This window comes from Trachurus japonicus, chromosome 23, assembly GCF_045865225.1.
Source record: "Trachurus japonicus isolate A0001 chromosome 23, Traja_1.0".
Classification (NCBI taxonomy): domain Eukaryota; kingdom Metazoa; phylum Chordata; class Actinopteri; order Carangiformes; family Carangidae; genus Trachurus; species Trachurus japonicus.
In genome coordinates this window covers 17,090,022-17,112,403 of record NC_140929.1, presented here as the reverse complement: position 1 = coordinate 17,112,403, position 22,382 = coordinate 17,090,022, and the positions used below count along the sequence as shown (strand labels likewise).

General features: G+C 41.9%; 1 protein-coding gene across 1 annotated transcript in view; it reads left to right on the top strand.

Annotated features, from left to right (window-relative positions):
* rerg (RAS-like, estrogen-regulated, growth inhibitor) overlaps positions 1–20,697 on the top strand; it is a 41,900-nt gene extending 21,203 nt beyond the window's left edge. Inside the window, exons 3-5 of the mRNA XM_085769018.1 lie at positions 8,803–8,859; positions 16,929–17,002; positions 20,213–20,697. Coding sequence (XP_085625144.1) covers positions 8,803–8,859; positions 16,929–17,002; positions 20,213–20,623 — 542 coding nt within the window. The 3' untranslated portion in view covers positions 20,624–20,697. The remainder of the gene's footprint in view (positions 1–8,802; positions 8,860–16,928; positions 17,003–20,212) is intronic.
* The last annotated feature ends 1,685 nt before the right edge of the window (positions 20,698–22,382 follow it).

Sequence of the window (22,382 nt, the reverse complement as noted above, 5' to 3'; positions counted from 1 at the left end):
TAGCTATAATTGTGATATTACATTTTCATATTTGTTCACGTGTGGAGGTGGTTTTTGTCATTATTAGCCCGGTAATAAGAGAGATGTATTAAGTTTCACTGCTGGTGATCATCTGGGAAACATTAAGATTCTGTGCTCATCATTACATTTTATTGGTTGTTCACTCTGTGTCTTTGATGGGTTGGTATCAGATGGAAATTGGTTTGTGGGGGATAAAACCCCTCAGCACTCTAGATGTCTTCATTTAAAACCTGTAATGTTACCTATTGTTTATGAAAATAGGCCTAATTAATAATTAACCCACAGCTAATGACTAATTATGCATGGCAGAAAATGGCGTTGCTCTTAGAGAAGCATGATGCATTCATTTAGATGATGTACAGTGTAATCACCAGGGATGTTTGTTGACAGGTATGGAGACGAGTTGTGCTGATAATTCACTAATTGGTTTCATATTTTGTGAGGAGATGTGTGTCTCTGTAGGCTAATATCTGATCAGTGCTAATGGCAAATAGCTTCATATTTTCAGTTCCCCTCCGCAACACATCAATTTCCTGAGATTATAGCTAAACAACATGGAACTAAGGAAGAACAAAGGAGAGAGTGTATGCTAGGGTTAGGCTCAGAGAAAGTTAAGCTAATGAAAGTTCAATGAAATTAAGGGTTTAATGTTTACAGTTAATTCAATTTTATATCAAAGGTGTCATAAGTTATCATGGTCTCACTTTTGAGAGCCATACTGTCATGATGTGTTCAGTGTTGCAATCCAGGCTTTTTGCCATTTAATTGATACCAACAGCAATCATTGATAAGTGTGGCAGGAAGACACTACAGCACACGTTGCCTCTTAGGCATAACGTAAAAGTGTATCATGAAAAGGTTTTAGAGGGACATGTCACAGTCAGTGTTGGGAAAGTTCACTTTCTACATGAACTAATTCAAAGTTCAGTTCACAAATTTTAAATTGATCTAGTTCAGTTCATAATTCAAAAGTTCACGGTTAGTTCATAGTTGTTGTTTTTTTCAATACGTTGCTGCAAGCTTATTGTTAAAACATATTGCCACAGCCCATATAGAACCACAACACTGAAACTATGTGTCAGACTTCATCTTGTTCCTGATCCAACAGGGTTTACATTAGCGGTGTGACAATGTGGTGGCTGGTGTTGCCAGATTGGGTGGTTTTCTGCTACATATTAAGGCCTGTTTATGGTGTGTTTTAGCTGAGGTTTCTATGGAAATCTGCCACACTCTTGAACAAAGTCATACTGTGAAGGAGCGCTGTTCATAAACGCCAGAATTAACGTGTTCACAATAACGTTCATCAAGCGGAAATACAGTACATTCAGTTCACGTTCACCCAAAATATGAACAAGTTCATGAACAATCGTTCATTGAATGCGTTCAAGCACAACACTGGTCACGGTAACCATAGTAACTCACTCATACACTTTATGCATGATGCAAGAGGAAATGAAGGAGCTACATTAACGGTGATCTGAAATGCTGTGCCACTGCTCTGTGTTCTGGAGTTTCTCTTTCGCCTAAAAAGGTGTTAAAGGTTCGTTGGATGTTTGTTTTTGTCATCATTCATACCAAAAAAAAATCTAGCCTGACACACAGAGAGAAATATTTGTTCCTGATTGGCCCAGACAGTAAACCCATCCATTGTTGGAGCTGACATGTTTACTGTTGCCTTGCTGTGTTATTGTTACCTCAGACTTCCCACAGCACTGGTTCATTCCTAGAATAAATATGGACGGAGCCTGATTGGCGAGCTGCAATCTGATCTGGACGAGGACTGAGATGATAAGATGTCTGACTTGATCTCTTTTATATTTGGACGCAAAGATTGACTGTTTCCCCTGGCACAGTTGGGACTCCCATCAGTCCGTGTTCCACAGACATAAATGCATTTCCTTATGAGAAATTTCATTTTGGTCCATACATCAGTTCCAAAGATACTCGGTGTTGGTGGTTTGGGATGCAGACGAGCCCCAGGGAGAGCCTGGTGGTGAAAGGAACTCTGGGAAAGCTCTGAGGCTGGGTCACTGGTCCGACCTCTGGTTCAGGAAGTGGTTTTGGTGCCTTCTAGCTGATTTGTTTGCCTGGGTCTAGCATCAGGACTTTCACTTGACAGAGCATATGAAGAAACAATCCTAGATTCACCTCACTCAAGGAGAAACTGATGATATTTTAGAGGTCAAAGGTCATGATGCTTTTTTATTTCATCAGGTGGATAATAATTAACCGAATAAACAAGGTTAGGAGTGAGTAGATTTCACAAAAACATGTGAATTTAGTTCTAGCTTTAACTAAGGTCATCCAGAGCTGTCTCAGCTAGATGTTGGCCTGTTTGGCTGTGTTTTAAAGAGTGTGAGTCAGTTGCCTTGGACAATATGATAAAATGGCTTAAGTCACAAAAGTAGATTAAGCTGTGATATTGTTTACAAAATAATAGTGAAAGTTGACAGCAAAAACAGAACAAAAACCACGGCCAACTTGGAAAAGTTAACCGTGACCTTCAGAGAACCCGAGAGCCTTGTTGGCCAGAGGCTTACAACCATGCCTGGCCCTTCCACCAATCTAATCAATTAGCATCCAAACAAATAGAACTTATTATAATCTCTCAGTTCAGTAACCTCCATAAGTCTTAAACCATATCATGGCCTCTCTAATTGAGACACAAACACCACCAGCACAGCGCAGAGTGGGAAGTGCAACAACACTAGTTACAGGAAATAATAGTGTTAAATGTTTAATCTCTTGTTTATGACAGATACGACTACACACAATACACACACCGTAACATGTGTATGGTAATCCATCGATCCACTGATCAAAGGCTTCAAATGCACGACCGGGAGGAGGCTCAGCAGCACAGCAGATGTGACCAGTCTTGCAGATTTGCTAAACGATGCAATTAAAAATTGATGAAAGTCGTATTTTGATCAACATTATGTTTCAAATTAACTATTTGACTCGTAAACCGTGTAATAAGGGGGATAATGTATAGTTGGTCGGTTGTTATGAAGAAATAAACCCCTTCAGGAAGTATGAAACCCTTCCATACTTCCTGTTGGGGTTTATTTCTTCATAACAACCTCTGAACTATACATTATTCCTTACTTGATATACACTCAAATTGGGCACCAACATGAAAATAAGCCGACGATGCTCCATAATGCAAGGAAGTTGTTTTACTCGCCTAAACTGTCTGACCAATAACCAAACGGCATTTGTGGCCATGTGACTTTTGTTTACAGTTTTTGGACTGTTTGAGTTTGGCCTTTGTGAATGCAAACCGCACCAATTGAAAAATTGCAAAAATCTACTGTATCATACTTGCGTTGGTTCGGATCAGATACCTGACCTTTAGGTCTGAACCCGCCCTAAGTAAAACATTCCTCCTCTGCTGTGTGGAGTTTGCACATTTCCTCCATCTCAGCAGCACAGCTGGCCTGGATGACGTGAACTGATGTGACATGAACACAATGGGAACAGAACATGGCTGCAGCTGCTCTGCATTGGGAGACCTGTCCAGCCAGTAAAGAGGTGTTATTGTAGCCCTAGTGACCAAAGAGCCATGGGTGTCCGTCTGATGACCGTGGGGAATAAACAGAGACTGTCCCAGGAGTGAGGCTGTGCTGGCCCAGAGCGGGGCCATGGCCGCCACTAATTGCTCTTGCTTTGTTTGCAATTAGTCTAACATTCTGCTGCTAATGTGATTAGGTCACTTTAGACAAAAGGATCTTTGGGCAAACACCTCCCAAGGATGATGTGTTTGACATAAATCTGAAAAACTTGGCAGTGCCAAGTTTTCAATGAAACTGATGAAAGTGGATGAGCTTCAGGTGCATACTTGTGTGCAGCTAAGAATGACAGAAACACAATATCCCAGCTGTAGTTGGCTGCAGGGGATTGATTCATTCACAACGCCAAACTCATTAGGAACAGTTGCAAATATTACATTTACTTAACATGGCAGGAAGGTGTACAAGGTATGTGAGTGAGAAAACAGTGGCAAACATTCTGACAGGACAGAGAAGCAGCTGGAGTTACCATACATCCCAGAAAATACAGAAACATCCCCGTTTGAAAATATTTGGAGCATTGAACCAATACAAGATGCAATTAGTCCCACATTTCCATACATGTCATGTCCTTAAAGTGCTGTGAATAACGTCATGTCAGGTTAAACCAAACTGTTTATCAGTGAGCAGGAGACAGGAGCGCTGTGCAGTGACAGCTCACCTGGTGGAGCTCATGCCCAGCAGCCTGACCTTCTCCTCATCACTGTGGAAAATGTTGAGCTTTGTGGTGAAGATGGGATGTCATCGTCTCATATCCTCTTAGTTGTGAGGTGATGGGATCGTAGTGTTAGTCCCACAGCCAAAGTGTCTCTGCTGATACTTGTGTTTGTCCACAGTGAAGTGGAGCCGCCTGTCAGACTTCTTCTCAGACCAGACAAGGTGTCACTGAGACTAGTCGACTGCAGAAAGCATGTTGTATTGGATGAAAGTCTAATCAGTTCATCCTTCAGTCCAATTGAACGAAGCTGAAGATGTTCCCTAAATTCTTGAGATATTAGATTCACTAGACCATACTGTTTTATCAGGTGACTGTGACTGTGACCTTTCAGAAGCCAGACTCTAATCACTTTGTTTTATTACCAAATGTATTATTCAAAGTTCTTCAATTCATTCAGAGATGTTATTCACCAGGCCAAACCTGCATTTTGTAATGTCAAGTTGATCAAACATCAGCTCACAGCTGTTAGGAGATTCAACTTTAATTTCAGTTTTTTTTCTAATAAATTTACAGCTTTAATCTTGGAGAATATCCAAAATTTGTCTTTCTTGTAAATGTACAACTTTGATGTCAGAGATAATTTTATCAGAATATTTCCCCCTCCTCCTGGCTCCCTAAATAATTATTTTTCTCTCTACAGTGGTGTTGTACTGTTTCCAATGACCAGTTTATGCAACATCTTAATTTGAAATAATAAACTACAGTGAATGAGGTTGGTAATATGAGTCATTGTGAGTTTCTGTCTTATCAGCCTCCCTCTCACTGCACACCGTCAGTGAATCACTTGGCTTCTCGCAGCACTGCACACTACTCCAAACCTGTAGTGAATATGGGCCTCAGTGTCGGTACAGCTGCGCGCCAACAAAGGCTCCTTTCTGCCATGTGTATATTTCCTCCCAGTGGCAGTGAAAAGCAGGAGATACAGTTACCTCTAATGAGGAATGGACTTCACACCCCATTGGTTATCCTGTTTACCTGGAATCCAGGCCACTGTAACAGAAACAGCAGCGAATGACCTGAGGAATTCAGAAGATGTGTGTCAGTCAACAGCAGCGCAAATGATCTGATGCTGCTCTGCTCTCTGCACATCCACACAGTAATTACAGACATCACTCTTCTTCCTTCTCCTGAAAACACAATAAGACCCTGTGTCCTACAAATTAACTTTATTTACAACCAAGGAACGTAGATTTGGCCTTTACACTGGGGACACAGCAGTCCCTCTAAAACAAACAATGATGTGTATTTGATCTAAATTAACTATACACTGTAGCAAATCAAGGATTAAATAAAGTTAACCTTAGTAAACTGTGCGTGCATTTACGTGTCCAATATCAAAGTTACCACACCTTCCCCTTTGATTTCACAACAAAAACTAAACCAATTTCCTGTTCATCCAGTCATGTGTTAGCATCAATAGTCTACAGTATGTTCACACTGGGTGCGAGGCGAATCTTCTCGGGCGAGTTTGACCAGGGGAGTATTTGTGTAACATGCATTACTCATGCATATTCGCCCAAGGAGGAGATAAGTAGACTTCTAATTCTTGAGACCGGTCTTGCCAAGACCTCTTTTTTGTGGTCTTGGTCTTGTCTCTCGGTCTCGCAATGTCTTGGACTGGCAGAACGGTCTCGAAGGGATTTGCAGCCTACAATATCCAGGCAGGCATGCTTTTTTTTTGGATATCATTATTTATACGCCCCCTTCAAGTGGTACCAATCACATGCATTTTGTGACACAGACGCGTTGGCGCTCGTCCTCTCGCATTCTACAACTCATCCCGAATAGCAAAATATGGTGTAACTAGTTGGTTTTTTTTGGTCTCGTTCTCGGTCTTGGTCTTGAGCTCAACTGGTCTTAGTCTTGACTTGGTCTGTGGTCTTGGTCTGTGGTCTTGGTCTTGCCCTGGTCTTGATACTCTCTGGTCTTGGTCTCGGTGCAGGCGGTCTTGACTACAGGTCTAGAAATAAGTCAGAAAACCAAACGCTGTCGTGTCTGGATTAATAAATAAATAATATCATCTAGAGGAGCACACAGCTCAGCGAATTTCCCCACCTTCTCCAGGAGCTGTGTCCAGATGACGGCCGCTTCCATCGTTGTTCACCATGACCTGTTGGGTAGGATCCGTCTCTTGGCAGGACACCAACTACCATCTGCCTGTCCATTTACGCTAACACTCCTAGTGAGTGGCAGTTTTTGGTGTATGTAAATCCTGGTGTGAATGTACCATAATGAAAATGTACACTCTCATAACATAATTCGTTTTCCAGCAGCCTTATTTGTTATAGCTGATTATGAGAAGAAAATAGTCCTGGCATAGATAGATGATGCTTTTGCCCCAGTTCAGTGGCACAGCTCTTCTCTCCTTTGTGTCCCTCTCATAGGCAGCAGCTCAATAAGACACAAAGACACAGACACCGGCCTGGACTCAAGTGGACCACTCAGGCCCATTGGGAGTCACTCAGGCACATGACAGCTAGTGTGAAAACTTTCTTGTTGGTGTGTGGTAGTGTACATCTAACAACTGGTGAAATAGTCAAACAAACAAAGTCCAAGTTTACTCAGATCACTGCATGTGCATCGTAACATATTGGTAGTTTGACTGGTGTGGTTTTCATGGGTGCTCAACTTGGAATAATTGTGTAAATGACAACAGATAAGCGAAAGTTTAGCTTTTTTTGATGGTTTCCACCGAAGAGAGCACAAAATGAAATGTGGTCAAATGGAATCAGAGGTATTAGAGGAGGCAGATAAACATGTTGAGCTACAGGGAAGAAGAAGAAATGCTATGGGAGAGTGAGAAAGTAAATGTTTGTACAAGAAGAACAACAGATGAAGATCGCAAGATATAAAGTGAAGAACAAAAGACCAAACTAAATAATAATAAAACCTCTGCTAGGGGAGAGATACCTCTAACCAGTGTTGTGCTGGTCACTTTCTGTGGTGAGCAGGTAACTGGATCCTACAACGATAAGCAGTCGCTGCAGGAACAAAATTCAGTCTGCAGTAGCCTACTTTAGGATGGGTTATCAGTCACTGTGCATCCATAATCATTATAATTCCCAATCAGTCTTGTGCTGTGTGAAACAAGGACCGAAGCTCTCTTCAGCTTTTGACCAGGTTTTTATTCCGTGTGCCAGCATGGAAACACACTGGTCAGTTCAGCTCTGCAGAAAATTTTGCATGTTAGCTTAACATACGAGCTAATGAAGCTAACTATAAACATTTAACAAAGTATAACCAATTTGGCCACCTTCTGTCATCTAGCTATTATATCATGTTAGCTGTGCTACTGCATTACGTTACTTTTGACCGCTGAGGAGAGGCCTGCCAACCAGTGAGAATCCACAAACAACCCTAAATATGATTGGCTGACAAGTGGAATTAACAACAAAACTTTGTTTCGCATGGAGTGTGAGCTGTCTGTGGCACAAGTGTTAAAGTGAGACACTCAGCCTGCTGGCCTCCAGCTGACCCGCTCTGATGGTTGGTGCTCTGGTGAAGGAGATTGTAAATGCAATGGTCACACAGACACGCACAATCTCAGAAATTTGCTTTCAGGCTTGGTGACTTGCAATACATGCTACATTTACCTTTTTGCATTTTCTCCTTTTTCACGCAAGGTCATTAAGACAAACACGAAACTGACAATTGTCCTGCACATTTGAAAGAATCAATCCTCATTGTCCTGCATTATTGGTCAGCTTGTAAATCTGTTTGTGGGTGATATCAAGGTTACTCATGTTTTTATGCACACAATTAATAGGGTTAGGGTTTGTAAATGTGTTTGTTGACTGTAGGATTAGAAGCAAATTAACCCATCTTTCTTTCTTTCTTTCTTTCTTTCTTTCTTTCTTTCTTTCTTTCTTTCTTTCTTTCTTTCTTTCTTTCTTTCTTTCTTTCTTTCTTTACAAGCAAGAGAGATGAGATTTCTGTCCCGTGTTGAATAAGGGATTCAGTGTTCAGTGTCAAACTGGTGTGTGCAGGTTCTAACAGACGGTGATGCACAGATGATGGCCTTCTAATTTAGTCTAAATGAAGGAGATCAACATTTCCGTGCAGGAGATTGCCTGTTGATGGTAAACCATTAAAGCAGTGAGTCACTGCCCTGCTGGGGATGTTGTTTCTATCTGATGGAGGCTGATGCTCACACTAACCAGCCCATGAGAGAGAAACAGCTGGTGATGAACCTGGATGCTTTTTGAACTCTGGCTTAATGATTTGGAAATGTTCTAATAAGGATTAGCATTTAGATGAAAATGATATCACAGTGGTTTGGGTCTTGGTAGGATAAGTAGACGTGTGTGTATCAGGTCCTCAGCCTGAGATAATCAGCACCGTTATTATTACAGCTTTATTTTTCATCCACACTCAAGGCTCAGTGTGTAGTAAATTACAATCCTGTTTGAAATGAATCCTCCTGGGTAGATTCTGATAACCATGAAGCTGCGTTCAAATTCTGAACATGTCTGTGTCTGTGATTGTCTGCAGCTTTGGTGGTGAGGTTTCTGACCCGACGCTTCATCTGGGAGTACGACCCTACACTCGGTAAGACAACCACACAATCTTTTTCTCTTATCTTCAGCACTGTGACCCCTGCTTATGGTGGTACTAGTGCTCCTGTCTCTATAGTTACTGAAACATTAACTGCATGTGGTAGAGTTAAAGCAACAGAACAATATTCTGTGGAAATCCACCTGTAATAGTCCAACATAGTCTACTGGTTGCATTCTTCACAGACCACTGAGACCACTAAAAGAAACATGGTGGATCACCTCGAGAAGCTGTTTGCTTCAAATGTTGGCAACTGCTGTTGTGAAGGCTCCCTAACAGAGACTGGTCACAGCAATCCATTTCAAAAGAGCAACAACCAGTTAGGAAGCTCCATCTGCATCACGTGACATCCAGCAGTCAGTCAAACGGGAGCGTACCTATGTTCCCCGATCGGGGAATATAGGACCCTCTTTTTGAAAAAGGGTCCTCTGTTCCCCTTTTTTCCCAAACAGGGTTCCCCACTGTTACCGGGGAACAGGACCTTTTTTCAAAAAAAGGGTCCCATGTTCCCCGCTGTTGCTGGTCGATGGACTCTCTCTATCTATCTGGCCTGTCTAGCCTCTACCTGGTCTTTTTACTAAACTTAACCAACTCCTTTCTTCATTGCCTAAACCCAACCAATGGGACAATTACACTTCTCACTCAAAGTCACAACTCAACTTCTCACTCAGAAATAGGCAAAAAATATGCCAAGTCACTCACAACTCCACTTCCTGCTATAGGTACAATACCTGGATACAAAAATACCCCCCCAAAAAAACAAAAGTTCCAGACACAGCGGGGAACAAAGGACCCTTTTGGGGAAAAGTGGGGAACATAGGACCCAGTTCCATACAAAGTGGGGAACATAGGACCCGGGGAACATAGGGATGATCCCAATCAAACAATATTTCCTTTAGAATAAGAAGAATAAAATCAGCGAGGCCAGACCTGGACCTCTGATCTCTGTAATACACTCAGCTCCATCCCTCTTCCTGTCAGCTGTCTCTGCTCCTCTCACCATGAGACATGGCTGTTGCTCTCCAACTTCCATCCATCATTAGCTGTACCACTTATCCGCTTGGCTGGAGCCAATCCCAGCTGACATAGGTAGAGGGCAGGGTTCACCCTGGACGGCACCCCAGTCTATCACGGAGACAAACAACAACACACACACTTTCACATTCTCACCTAAAGGCAATCTAGAGTTGCCAGTCAACCTAGAGTGGATGTCTCTGGACTGTGGGAGGAAGCTGGAGAACCTGCAGAGAACCCATGCAGGCACAGGGGGAACGTCAAACTGCACACAGAAAGGACCCTGGTCTTCTTGCTGTGATGTACCAGTGCTCACTGTGCTACCCCTGCTCTCCAACACTCCCTTTATTTTTCACAGTCCGTATTGCAATAATCAGTGCCATCACAAAACCAGGTTACCATGCACAAAATAAAACTGCACACAAAATGTAAAAAACATAAAAAGATTGATAATTATATACCAATCCTTCATTTGTGTGACATAGAACAAAATCAATAAAGACCCCAGGAGAAAAAAGTAGAACTGAACAGAGAGAGTCGGTGTTAGATAACATAGCTACCTTCAGCAGTGAACAGCAAACAATTGGTCTTTTTTTATATAGTGATGGCAAATGAGTCGATTCCATAAAGTGTAATTACGGAGTACAAGTTCTTTTCATCTCCTGCTTGGTTTCAGGTGGAACATGTCAGAGTGCAATTACAAACACAAATGGACTGAACGTATTCTCCTTTTGAATCAGTCGCCTCGTTGTCTAACAACATGATGATCACAATCTGGTGTCCACTGTCCATACTGTGAATGAGAGATCAACAAGATATTTTATAGGAATATCTGAGCTCTGAGCTCTCAGTTAATCATGCGTGAGGTGAGGAGCGCACCAACACTCACCATGGCAACAGATGGATACAGAATCCAGTGGAGCCAGATGAATGAATGTGTAACATATAGGCACGTTTATCATTAAAAAACAGCAGCAGTGAAAGAGTCTGGTGGGTAAAGTCAGTTAGTTCAAACTATTATTTTGTTCAATGCCATTTATGACACATCATTTATCAGACCTTCATTTCTTTAATTGATTTAAAAAGCTGGAATCGGCTGTAGAAGATGAAGTTAGAAATGAAACAGGTCAGGCAGATGTTTATAGATCTGTGATTGTAACTCAGATTCTGACCCAGGATCAGCTGGGATTTACAGTTGCAAAATCTTTGAGATAAAACATGAGTATAAAAGTTTAAAAATGTAGTATCAATGATTTCAACATGTATTCCATTCATGTACAGCAATGGAAATACTGTTACAGAAACCTACTCATGGTTTCTGGAATAGAAAGCCAGGACTCAGAGTTTTCACTGAAGCCACCCTCTGAGCTGTGATGTCTCTTTTTTGGTGACATCATATCTACAAAGCATAAAACGTGTTGGCAACAGAAGGAAATGGAGACATTTAAGATTTTTGCCAGGGCTTGAAGTCCGGACTGACAGATAACTGACTGTGTCAGCACACTGATCTATCACCACTTCCTCCATATCTGTCAGTAAGTGTAGTATTTATGCATGATGTGGGCCTCACACAGTCCGGCCAGCACGACTAACTCAGTTACCTCTGAGAAGACACACGGGGATGATCTAATGTGATGTCACTCTAAGCACAGAGCTTCATCTGAGATCCCACATAAAGGGCCTGACTTACCAAAGGTTTGCATGTTTATGTGTTATCATGAGATGTTCTAATGATCCTTTTGTGCTGCGTTTTAAAATTGATGCCTGTTTTTGCGCTTTTTGTTGGCATCACGTCCCACTCTGAGTTAACCCAATCAGCATCGAGTAACTCTCAATCCCTACCTGATAGTTTTTCGGGGCTGCTCTGAGGGACACACACCAACAACCCCTGCCCCGTAAAATTACCCTGAAGTTCCTACAGTGGAAACGGGGCTTGTATCTGGTCTAACGGCCCTAAATTCCCTGGTGAGAGGAACCAAAGAGGGTGGGGCAGTGATGAGGTCACTCCTGGTCCCAGAGCTGAGCAGCCAGGTACTGGAGAGGGAGGAGAGGTGCACATCCAAGGAGACCCATGGTTTGTGTTATATAACCTTTAGGCCTTAAGACAGCACACCTGAGGACCGGCTTTTGTTGTCTTTTGGAAACTCCAAAATCAGCCTTAATGACATGGCTGAGAGATGGTATGTCTGAATTATTTTTTCTTCTGTCATTGGATTGTTGCAGACAGCAGCCATCAACTAAATTCAGTCATAATCATACAGTAGCCGTTGATTCCAGCCTTAGTAAATCACACTGTGTGTGCTGAATCAAGCTCTTTACATTTTCTCCTCCCAGTATTTTGCACACCTTGGCAGAAATTCCCATACTGAATATTAATTATGCAATTAATATGCTTTATAATTAAAGCAAAGATGTAAATGGACAGTGCTGGTTGTTTCACACATTTGAAAAACCCAATCCTCAGTGAGCACTGTTAGTAAACCAGCTTGCACATTTGTTTGCAGGTGATTTCAAGTGTCTACACACAGAGACCTTTAGTAGATCAGGTCCTTTAGTGTTCACTCAAATATAAGTATAGGGACAATGCTGTCATCCCAAAGGCTTGGTAGTGTTATTCTTGTCCCTCCCTCTGAACACAGCATATGTTTTTTTTGTGTTGCTGTGTGTGTCATATGTGTGCATTGTACGAACTCCAGCCACTTTGCATGTTTCTGAAAGCAGGAAAAGAGCAATAACTGCTTCCTTGGTTACCACAAGAGCTGGCGTCACAACCGAGAGAGCACAGCTCGAGGTACATAATGGGAATAACAGCACGGCTGGAGGTTGTCTGTGGCCAATCACACTGCCGTTCTAAAATTACCCATGAAGTAGTCTACACATTATTAAAACCCTGTGAGTGCAGGGAGCTGGCTGTATAAGTGCACAATTACAGGCAGTGAGCTCACCATTCATCTGCATTCATCACTCTCCAAACAAGCACACTTTTGTTAAGTTTGATGCCAACAAAGGGACATCAGAGGTGTCCAACACTGAGATTTATTGCTGGTATTGCTGGCCAACAATTATTATTATTATTATGCAAGACTAAAAAGAACTAAGGCCGCCTGTGTGTTTGTGTGTCGTGGGTAATGCTGCAAGTGTGCACAAAGTCCCCAGATATTACGGGATGACCCTTTGGATCTCATCCCTGAAGTATTATGGGAAACAGGAGCTGTGCAGATGGTCACAACACTGCAGCAGTTATTTCCGTCCCACAGACAACAACAGAGAATCACTGAATCTAATCTTTGGATCAGAGGATAAACTTCTACTGAAGCTTGGGCCTCAACAACAACTAACTGTGCTTAAGGTGAGACACTGGGTGAATAGGGTAAACTAACAGATATCACCATGAAACTTCCCCAGTTTATTACTTAGATTAAGACAAATATTTTTTGTATTACAAGTTTTGTCAAATTTTATGTTTAATTGTGTAAATGAGGCAATATCTAATTAAATATGTGCTAATTTGCATACATTTGCAGAGCAGGAATCGAACAGTGGATAAAGCCACTTTCAACATTTTTGTTTTATTTTGTTGACATATTAGAGTCAGAAGTTTTTTTGGATATCTCTTTTTTATCACTTTGTTAATGAGAAAATATTGTCACCAGCCCTAATAGAATAAAATGTTGTATAAATCAGGCTGTGAATGATATATCAACAAACCCCTCTGTAAAAACCTTCAGAATAGAAGGTATAACACTGGAAGGTTTGGTGTCTGTAGGTGCTACTCAGGTGGAGATTTCTAGCTCAGAGTCTGAGGAAAAACTCATTTTGAGAAAACGGCCTTTAAAGAGATTGTTATTGTCATTCGTACTTTTACGATTGGTTGCTAATATGGAGGAAATTACAATTTTTGAATCCCTGATCATTGTTCAGGAGAGACAGGACTTTACAATGATACCTGACATGACAAACAGACAAGGCACAGTTTGTCGCAGTAGCATGTTAACCTTTGGTGAATTTAGGAGAAATCTACAGATGAAAGAGACAAAATGAAGTCAAATAACCACCTTAATGTGGATTTTCTACCATTTCTTTCCACTATTCTGAAAGAAGACGATGATGATAAGGAAGCAAAATAGCCCAAAATCTCAAAATTGATTGGTGCATGAAAAAACAATGTTTTGCCTGTAGTGTCTCGCCTTAATATTGCATAACGTGTGTGTAGTGATTATGAATATGTGTGAAGGAAGTTACAAGAAAGCAGGTGTCGATACTGGAGGAGTTGAACTGACTGCTGTCTTCAGTTCAGACACTCGGACCCTGCTGTGACACTTCCTCCCTCCGCTCTCTGCCAACACAGCCTCCAGGCACCGAGCGCTTCTGACTTCTGAAGGCTGAATTACTCGCTGCCAGGAAAATTACTGCTTTTGTATCTCCCCAAGACTGAAACAAAAGAGTAGTAGTGCTGGTTAAATCACCTTGGGCCACCCCTTGTCTGTGCATTTAGAAACAAACAGACATGGACACACTGGGTGCTGTTTGTTGTCTCACAGAGTGACGGTTACTGAAATAGGCCGGTGCACTGTGTGAGACTGTGGTTCTCCCCCTCGGAGATTCTCCTTGCACAGCTATAAATCCCCATGCTGGCTCTCAGTGACATTTCATTTGGCGTCACAGGATGCAGTTTATCCCCTGGAGAAGTGAGCGTACTTGGGACGGTGTGGGCAGACGTGCTATTTTAAACTGTCTCCTCAGTGAGAATTTGAACATCTGTCTGTCAGGTCCTCCGGTCCAACTCTTTCTGCACCTCTCATAGTCAGAAACCTCTCTCTGCATCTCATTTTCAGTAGTCAGACATTGTTATTAGATAATATTTATGTTGTTTCTTTTATCAATCAGGATATTCCCAAAGCAGAACCCTAATCTTATTGTTTATGACAAAAAACGATTGGTAACACTTTATTTGACGCCTATCTCTACAGTATAACACATTATGACCATACTTATAATGAGTTATAATGCAGTTATAGCACCGTATAACTATAGTTATAAACACTCATAAATGATCATAATGCTTTATAACAATAATCATAACACACTATAAAGTATTTTATCATGACTTATAGGGTTAGGCATTATAATACGTTACAATTGTTAGTAACTCGTTGACAATGCCCACATCAATAATGTATTATAAATATAGTTAGAATGTGTTGTAAATTGGCTTATAAACGTGCTTAACTATCATTATAAACACTCATAAATTATCATAAGAGTTTATAACAATAAGCATAACACATCATAGAGCATTTTATAATGGTTATAATGAGTTATAGAGATAGGCGTCAAATAAAGTGTTACCAAATATTTTCCAAGTCTGTGAATACATAATTTCATTTGATAAGATTCAGGGATCACTGATTGATATGAGACGATATGATTTGCTGGTTTAACACAACCACTTCTGTTCATATCAAAATCATCAACCAGACACTTAAATGAAATACAATCAAGGATCAACAAGAAGGAACAAGACTTGAACTGTTAAGTATAAATCTTAAGATTCAGATATCAGGAGGAAACAAGTGCAAAATGAAGTTGTGCTGCATGTGCGACTGCCCACAGAAACAGTTCAGTGATGGAAAGAACACTGTGTAGCCAGTGACGTTTTTTCTGGACTTCCTGTGGTTGTAAATGGAGCAAGGCTTTTAAGCTGCCTTGGTTTAAAATGAAGCGTGCATCAAGACATGGCAGGAGAACAGACAGGGCATGACTCAAAGGTTCTCTGAGAAAGAGCTGGATTAAACCCTGTGGTGGAGAAGGATCCTGCAGAATCAGTGCAGTCTTTTCCAGAGGGATCTCATGGCCTCTGCTGCTCTCTGTGAGTGTTTTCCTAGAAATCTCCTGTGCTGGGGCGGTGCGTGGCGCAGTGGTTAGAGCGGCCGCCCCATGTAGAGGCTACAGTCCTCAACGCAGGCGTCCCTGGTTCGAATCCCGCGCCGGGCGGACCTTTCCTGCATGTCATTCCCCCTCTCTCTGCCTCCCCCTTTCCTGTCTATATCACTATGTACTATCAAATAAAAGGCGAAAAAGCCCCCCAAAAAAAGAAATCTCCTGTGCTGTCTGAGGTGGAAGGAAAGGTCACAGTCACAGTGCACACCTGTGTTCCTGTGAGAGGGATAAGAAGCTCTTATTCTGCATTTGGGGCCAGTTAGAGGGGAGGCCCGGGTCAGGTCAGGTCACTGCAGGAGTCACACAGCGATCATCATCTCCCAGAAACAGCCTGCTAAAACAGACTGAAGGGCTTGGCTCCAGAAAGCAACCAAGGAACCGAGGAAAATGACTAAACGGTGGCGACATCCACATCACACACCTGAGGGGACATTTGGAAGACACATGATATGTTTGACTGTAAAGTCAGGGAGCAGCTGGCCACACTTTGTTAAAACCAAGTTTTTCCATGGTCACTGTGAATTTGACCTCTGACCTTTGACCTCTAGCCACTAAAATCCAGTCAGTTTGTCCTTGAGGCCACATGATTGTTTTTACAAGGTCTAAACCATGTATTGTGAGTTCACTGTAACTGCCCAGCACCCCAAACACCTGCTGTGCCACTGTCGTCTTCTTACCAACTTTACTATATCCAACACAGCAGCTCACTGTCTGATCTGTCCTTCATTTTGTGGTCTTTGTGAAGTTTGTGTCCCTTGTCAAACAAGACCAGGTTAGGGTTAGACTCAGGGTTAGACTCACCCCCCCCCCCCCCCCCCACTACCACAGTGAGGTGGTGATACTCATCATTTCAGTAAACATGTTCCTTCAAGGTGTTGCTGGGATGGACAACCTGAAGATATGGCTGCAGTTAGAAAATCTAGTGTTGCTATGAATCATATGAGAAGCCAGGAGGTGGAATCTTTCTCCCCTCTACGGTAAAGACACACACACACACACACACCCCTGATACTGTATCTGATGAACTAACTCTGAATCATAAGCTTGATGGTCAGTGTCATCAGATGATGACTCAGGATGAACCTTTTGTGTCTTTTTGTGTCTTACAGAATCCACATATCGGCACCAAGCCAACATTGATGATGAGGTTGTTACCATGGAGATTCTGGACACTGCAGGGCAGGTGAGAAATATGACTGCACCATACTGTTGGATGTATACATCTGAGGAGTTGACACAAAATATAATGCTTTCATTTCTGTCTCAAAGGTAGGCTACACAAGAACTTGATATAACCACAATACAAACTAAAGAAATCAATTTGAGGTTTATAGTTACATTGATAAACTAAACAATATATCTGTGGTATTAAATAGTGACAGTAGGGAGAGACACAGTAGAGGTAGGGAAGAGGGGCATGAAAAGACCATGCAATAGGACTCACACTTTATCAGTTTGTGTAATGTCAACATTAAATTATGATTTGCAGGGCTGGAGCCTTAAACCCACATTTTAGTCTCCAAAACATGCTAAATAAAAATAAATGTTTAGCCACTGAATGCAAAAAAATATTGTGTTCAAAATGTACTGTAGCTACACCACAGAAAAACAGGACTCTGTTAATCCTCTGCTCTTATTTCATCTATGTGACACAAGATGGTAAATCTGTGCTAAGCTGCAGTCCAACATAACCCATGACTCAAAGTCAGTGTCACTGAGTGAGCCTGACATGAAGACAGCAACTTTCACATTACTCAAAAACACAGACGGAAATAATGGAAGTCACATCGACCTTATTGCCTGGTGGTTTTCCTCACTGTCCCCTTTCTTCTTCTTCCTCCTCTTTAGACTTTTCAATTATGCAATCATTGTATATTACTCAAATAGTATTCACACAGTTACATATGATCACTTTTTTTTCTATTTGCACATTGTGCTTATGTAAAAAGACTGTCATTTTTCTCATCCCCTGTTTTTATTGAGACCTTTAAAAATCTGTTTTTATTTTTTCCTTTTAAAGGGATACGCCAACATTTTTTTTCTTTGTGTCTTGCCTCACTCCCGAGTCCATGACAAGCAGATAGACACCATCCTTTCGACTGTGCGTGCAGTAACAAGGGAGAACCCGTATCACCCGTAATTAGCTTAGCTCAAACGCTGGAAGTGTATAGGTAGTGTTAGCCTGCCTCCACCTAAAGTCATCAGAGCAACTCTAAACGGTAAGGCATCTTGAGCAGTCAAATGCCGGTAACAGGACGAGATCGGTCAAAACGGAGGGTTCAAGCAAAGATGGTTCATTTTGGTTCAAGCTAGCTACATTGAGGGTAGGTTAGCTTCCTATTTCAAAGAAGCACAAATTCTGTCGTCATGGTTTTCTGTATGTAAAAGGAAACGTGTTTTATTTTGTGAAAGTAACCAGAAGTGCGTTGGTCACAACGGCTAGCTTGAGTAGCGCCGAATTCGTCCAAACAAAATTGTAAACAGCTGGTATTTAGACAAATTAACGACACACAGCTGAGCTAAACGGCTACTTTCTCACCTAAAAATGTTTGAAATGTTTACAGAGTTTAGCTAAAATGAAATCAGCTTCTGACTGCTGATTTCGGCTGGGGTAGGAGGAGGCAGGCTAACACTACCGATACACTTCCAGCGTTTGAGCTAGCTAATTACGGGTGATACAGGCTCTATCTCCCTTGTTAGGCTACTGCACGCACAGTTGAAAAGGATGGTGTCTATGCAGTCTGGTCTATCTGCTTGTCATGGACTCGGTGAGTCAAGACACGAAAAAAAAAAGTTGGCATATCCCTTTAATAAAATTATTGTGAGGTCACTAGGAAAAAATGAAAATATGTGTATGTGGGCGGTAAATAAAAAACAATTGAAACACACAACACATGGGACTAAATAAAAAGTCCTGACATCAACTGACGCACACTCCATACTTTATACCAGCCAGTTGAGATAGCACCACTTGTCTCTAACAGTGCAGCTGTGGGTGTGTTCAGGTGTCGCTGCTTTCACTGAAACCACATGATTCTCACAGTACACTGGACATGGTGCTGAGGTCAGAAAGTGTGGGAGTGGGTGTGTGATTGCATGGTACTTAAAAGATGGTCATTTCCTGCAGACTCACACAAACATGGCCATGAGGAGTAGAAGCTTTCACTGTGGATAAATATGCTGCAGCGCTGCGTAGGTGTTTCTGCTGGCAGACCATTTCCCCTGCGACGCTCCAGCCAAGTCATCTCTCTCTCATTAGATTGCAGTCTATTCTCAGGGAATTGGGACGAGGTCTGGATGTTTCCAGACGTGGCTGCAGTGGATGTCGGAGCCCTCCTGACTCTGATTATATCAAAGTATGGCGCTAACTCCATCATGATTTGTAGAGGTGGAGTCCTCTCGCTATAGCTCATAAATTCCAGGTTCAGAAGTCGGTCAGGTACACAAACGTCAAACTGTCTCGTCTTTCCTCCAGAGGAATGTAGTATTTTTTTTTCAGCTTCCTCTACCAATAACTGAGATGAGAATCTGTGAGCCCCCCCCTCCTCCAGTCAGGCTAGGATTTAAAGTCTGATACACTCACACTTAAGTCCTGTTACAGCTGCAAGGATGGGTTCTGCTGAACCGTAATCAAATTAGAAGCAAATGCCGGGATGTTGACGTTCCTCAGATGACTGGAGAATTTAATTTCTGTCCTCAGTAGGTATTGGGAAGCTGAGAGAGAGTCAGGAGGAAGTGAACACATAATTCTCCATGAAAAAACTACATGTCTCACATGTATGATCCTGGCTGAGATAAAAAAGAAACGAAAACACTGTCTGACTGTCACATTTAAATCTTGTTTTTAGTTTTAATCTTTAAACTTGTTTTGAAAAGAGAAACTGAAGTGAAAAGAAGAGTCTGAGATGCTGGGATGTTTTGTTCTTGCTGGGCGTGAGATGGCACAACTGATTCCTGTCTGTGCAGTAAATTCAATTCACTGTCAGCTGATGTAAACAGGAACCAAGTTGGGTAGTTATAGTGAATCCTGTGATTAAAATACTGAATTTAATTGAACAACACTTGAAATTCATGATCTACAGAAGACGATTAGGGTCTGTAAAAAAAAAAAAGTGAATAAGAATTCTGAGTTTAAAGTCTGAATTCTTGAAACTCAGTGGCTCTAATCCTGTTCCCTAATGATCCATATTTTGATGAGTTTATAGCATCATGGGCACAGCCTCACACAGAGCTGGACTAACTGTCCCCCATCTCCTGCCTTAGACAAAACAATGCTGTGATAAGTTTCCATATGAGCATGAGAGTGGCATCCTCCAGAAGAAAACAAAGACCTTCTCAAACTGGTCTTCAGAACTCAGTGTTTTCCTTGCTGAGGTCTCTGTCTTGATTTCAGGAGGACGTCCAGCAGAAGGAGGGTCACATGCGTTGGGGCGATGGATTTGTCATCGTGTACGACATCACAGATCGAGGAAGCTTTGAGGAGGTGGTGCCGCTCCGGAGTCTCCTAGAGGAGGTGAAGAAGCCAAAGAACGTCCCTCTGGTCCTGGTGGGCAACAAGTCGGACCTGGACCACGTCAGGCAGGTCGGCACGGAGGAGGGCGAGCGGCTGGCGGCTGAAATGGCGTGCGCCTTCTACGAGTGCTCGGCGTGCGCCGACGAGGCCGGCACGGTGGCCGAGGCTTTCCACGAGCTCTGCCGCGAGGTGAGGCGACGCAAGGCCGTGCAGGGCAAGGCCCGGCGCCGCAGCTCCACCACGCACGTCAAACAGGCCATCAACAAAATGCTGACCAAAATCAGCAGCTAGGGACGAGCCTCACGGGAACAAAAAGAAAATCTCTGACATGTAAATGTTGGCTCTGAATAGACTGGTGTAACTGATTTGATGTGGAATGTGTTCTTTACTTCTTCTCTGGTCGTTTCCCTTCAACTCCTCGTTCTGGAAAAGGTGCCTGATGATGTTGTGGATTATTTCTCATCCAAACACTCGAGCTCATTCGGATAAAAATTATACTGGTGAAATATGAGATGTTTTAATGATGAGTCATTCATATGTTGAAGTCCTCCTCTTCTTTCCTTTCATACTCTTAGCTAACTCTCTTAAAATCAGTAAACCAGGGAGCAGGCTGACGATGATGCATGCAAACTGTCTCATTTAGCATGCAGAGGATCACCAGAAGGTCTGTAGCCTCCTCTCTGTATTTTGTGTTAGAAGAATATTGTGATGACCACGTGTTAAACTGTTGTTTCAGCACAGACATAAGAAGATCAGACAACTTTTAGATGGAGGTAGATCCATTCTCCTTCTCCCATGTCAGCCATAGAACAAAAGTCTGTCCTTCTAATGAATCTTGTAGCGTGTTTGTGAAGGACGCCTGAATTCAACATATTTTCCTCAAGGAAGCAGAGCACAGGTCAAGACCAATAGACATAATGAGACTCTCATTATGGCATAGCCGCCCTCCCAGAGAGCTCAACACACTGCAACCTAAAGAAACACACGCAAATAGACAAATGCACTGCAAGTTCACAAAGCAGAGGTGGAATTCTAACTGCAGTAGTCCAGGTTCAAGTGGAATCATGGCTCCATACCGTCCTCCATCTCAGAATATCAGAATAGAGGTAAAAACAAACAAAAAAAAAATTTGATGAACCTGCTGGGTTGCGCTTGTTCAAATGCAGTGATAGGAATAACGCATGACGGTGTTACTAATGGCGCAACACTCGGGTAATCAAAAAAGTTTCCCCCATTATAACGCTGTTACCGTTACTGACAATAAAATGTACTTGACTCAAGAAGTCCCGTCACTAAATAATACACCCGTTAAAGTGCACGTTATATAGGCTACACATTTATTTCAGTCCATCAACTAGTCAGAAAAACACAGTTTATCTGGAACTAACCAACTCACTCAGTATTCCAGCTGGTTCCAGATAAACAGGAGGTTAGGGTTATGATTAGGAGGTTAGGGGGGCGAGTCCAAGTAATTTAACACATTTAAACATTTTGTAAAAAAGTAACCCAATAGTTACTTTTCCGGGTTATTAAGTATTTTTTATAATGTAGTAATTACTTTTAGGGAAAGTAACGAAACTAAATACTTTTCAAATGTCACGACTGGGCCGAACTGTGAGTCCCAGCTGGTTCATCACTGTTTATTTTCCCCTGGATAGACTTTCATTTTGGCTGCATGTGTGTCTATTTGCACGTGTTTCCTTAAGTTGTCAGCTCTCAGGACCATCATAGTGATGTTAATGCTGTAAAAACAGTCTGTATAATAGAGTAAACTGCCTTAAGCAGGGCTGTGAGGTGTGTACAGAACCCAAATGTTTCTACGGTCAGTGATACTGTAATTGTTTGTTTCTCATGCATGTGACTCGTCTTTGCTCAAAACAACTAGCTGTGCACTTGTAATTAAACACATATGCATCCCTGACTCCTCTTGGTTGATATTATGTATCAACATGTATAAAATATGTTTATAATTCTCTGTTACTCAAAGTTGAATCATCAGTTGATATCTTTAACTTGTATGTGTTGTGATTGTTTAAAGGGATAGTTCAAG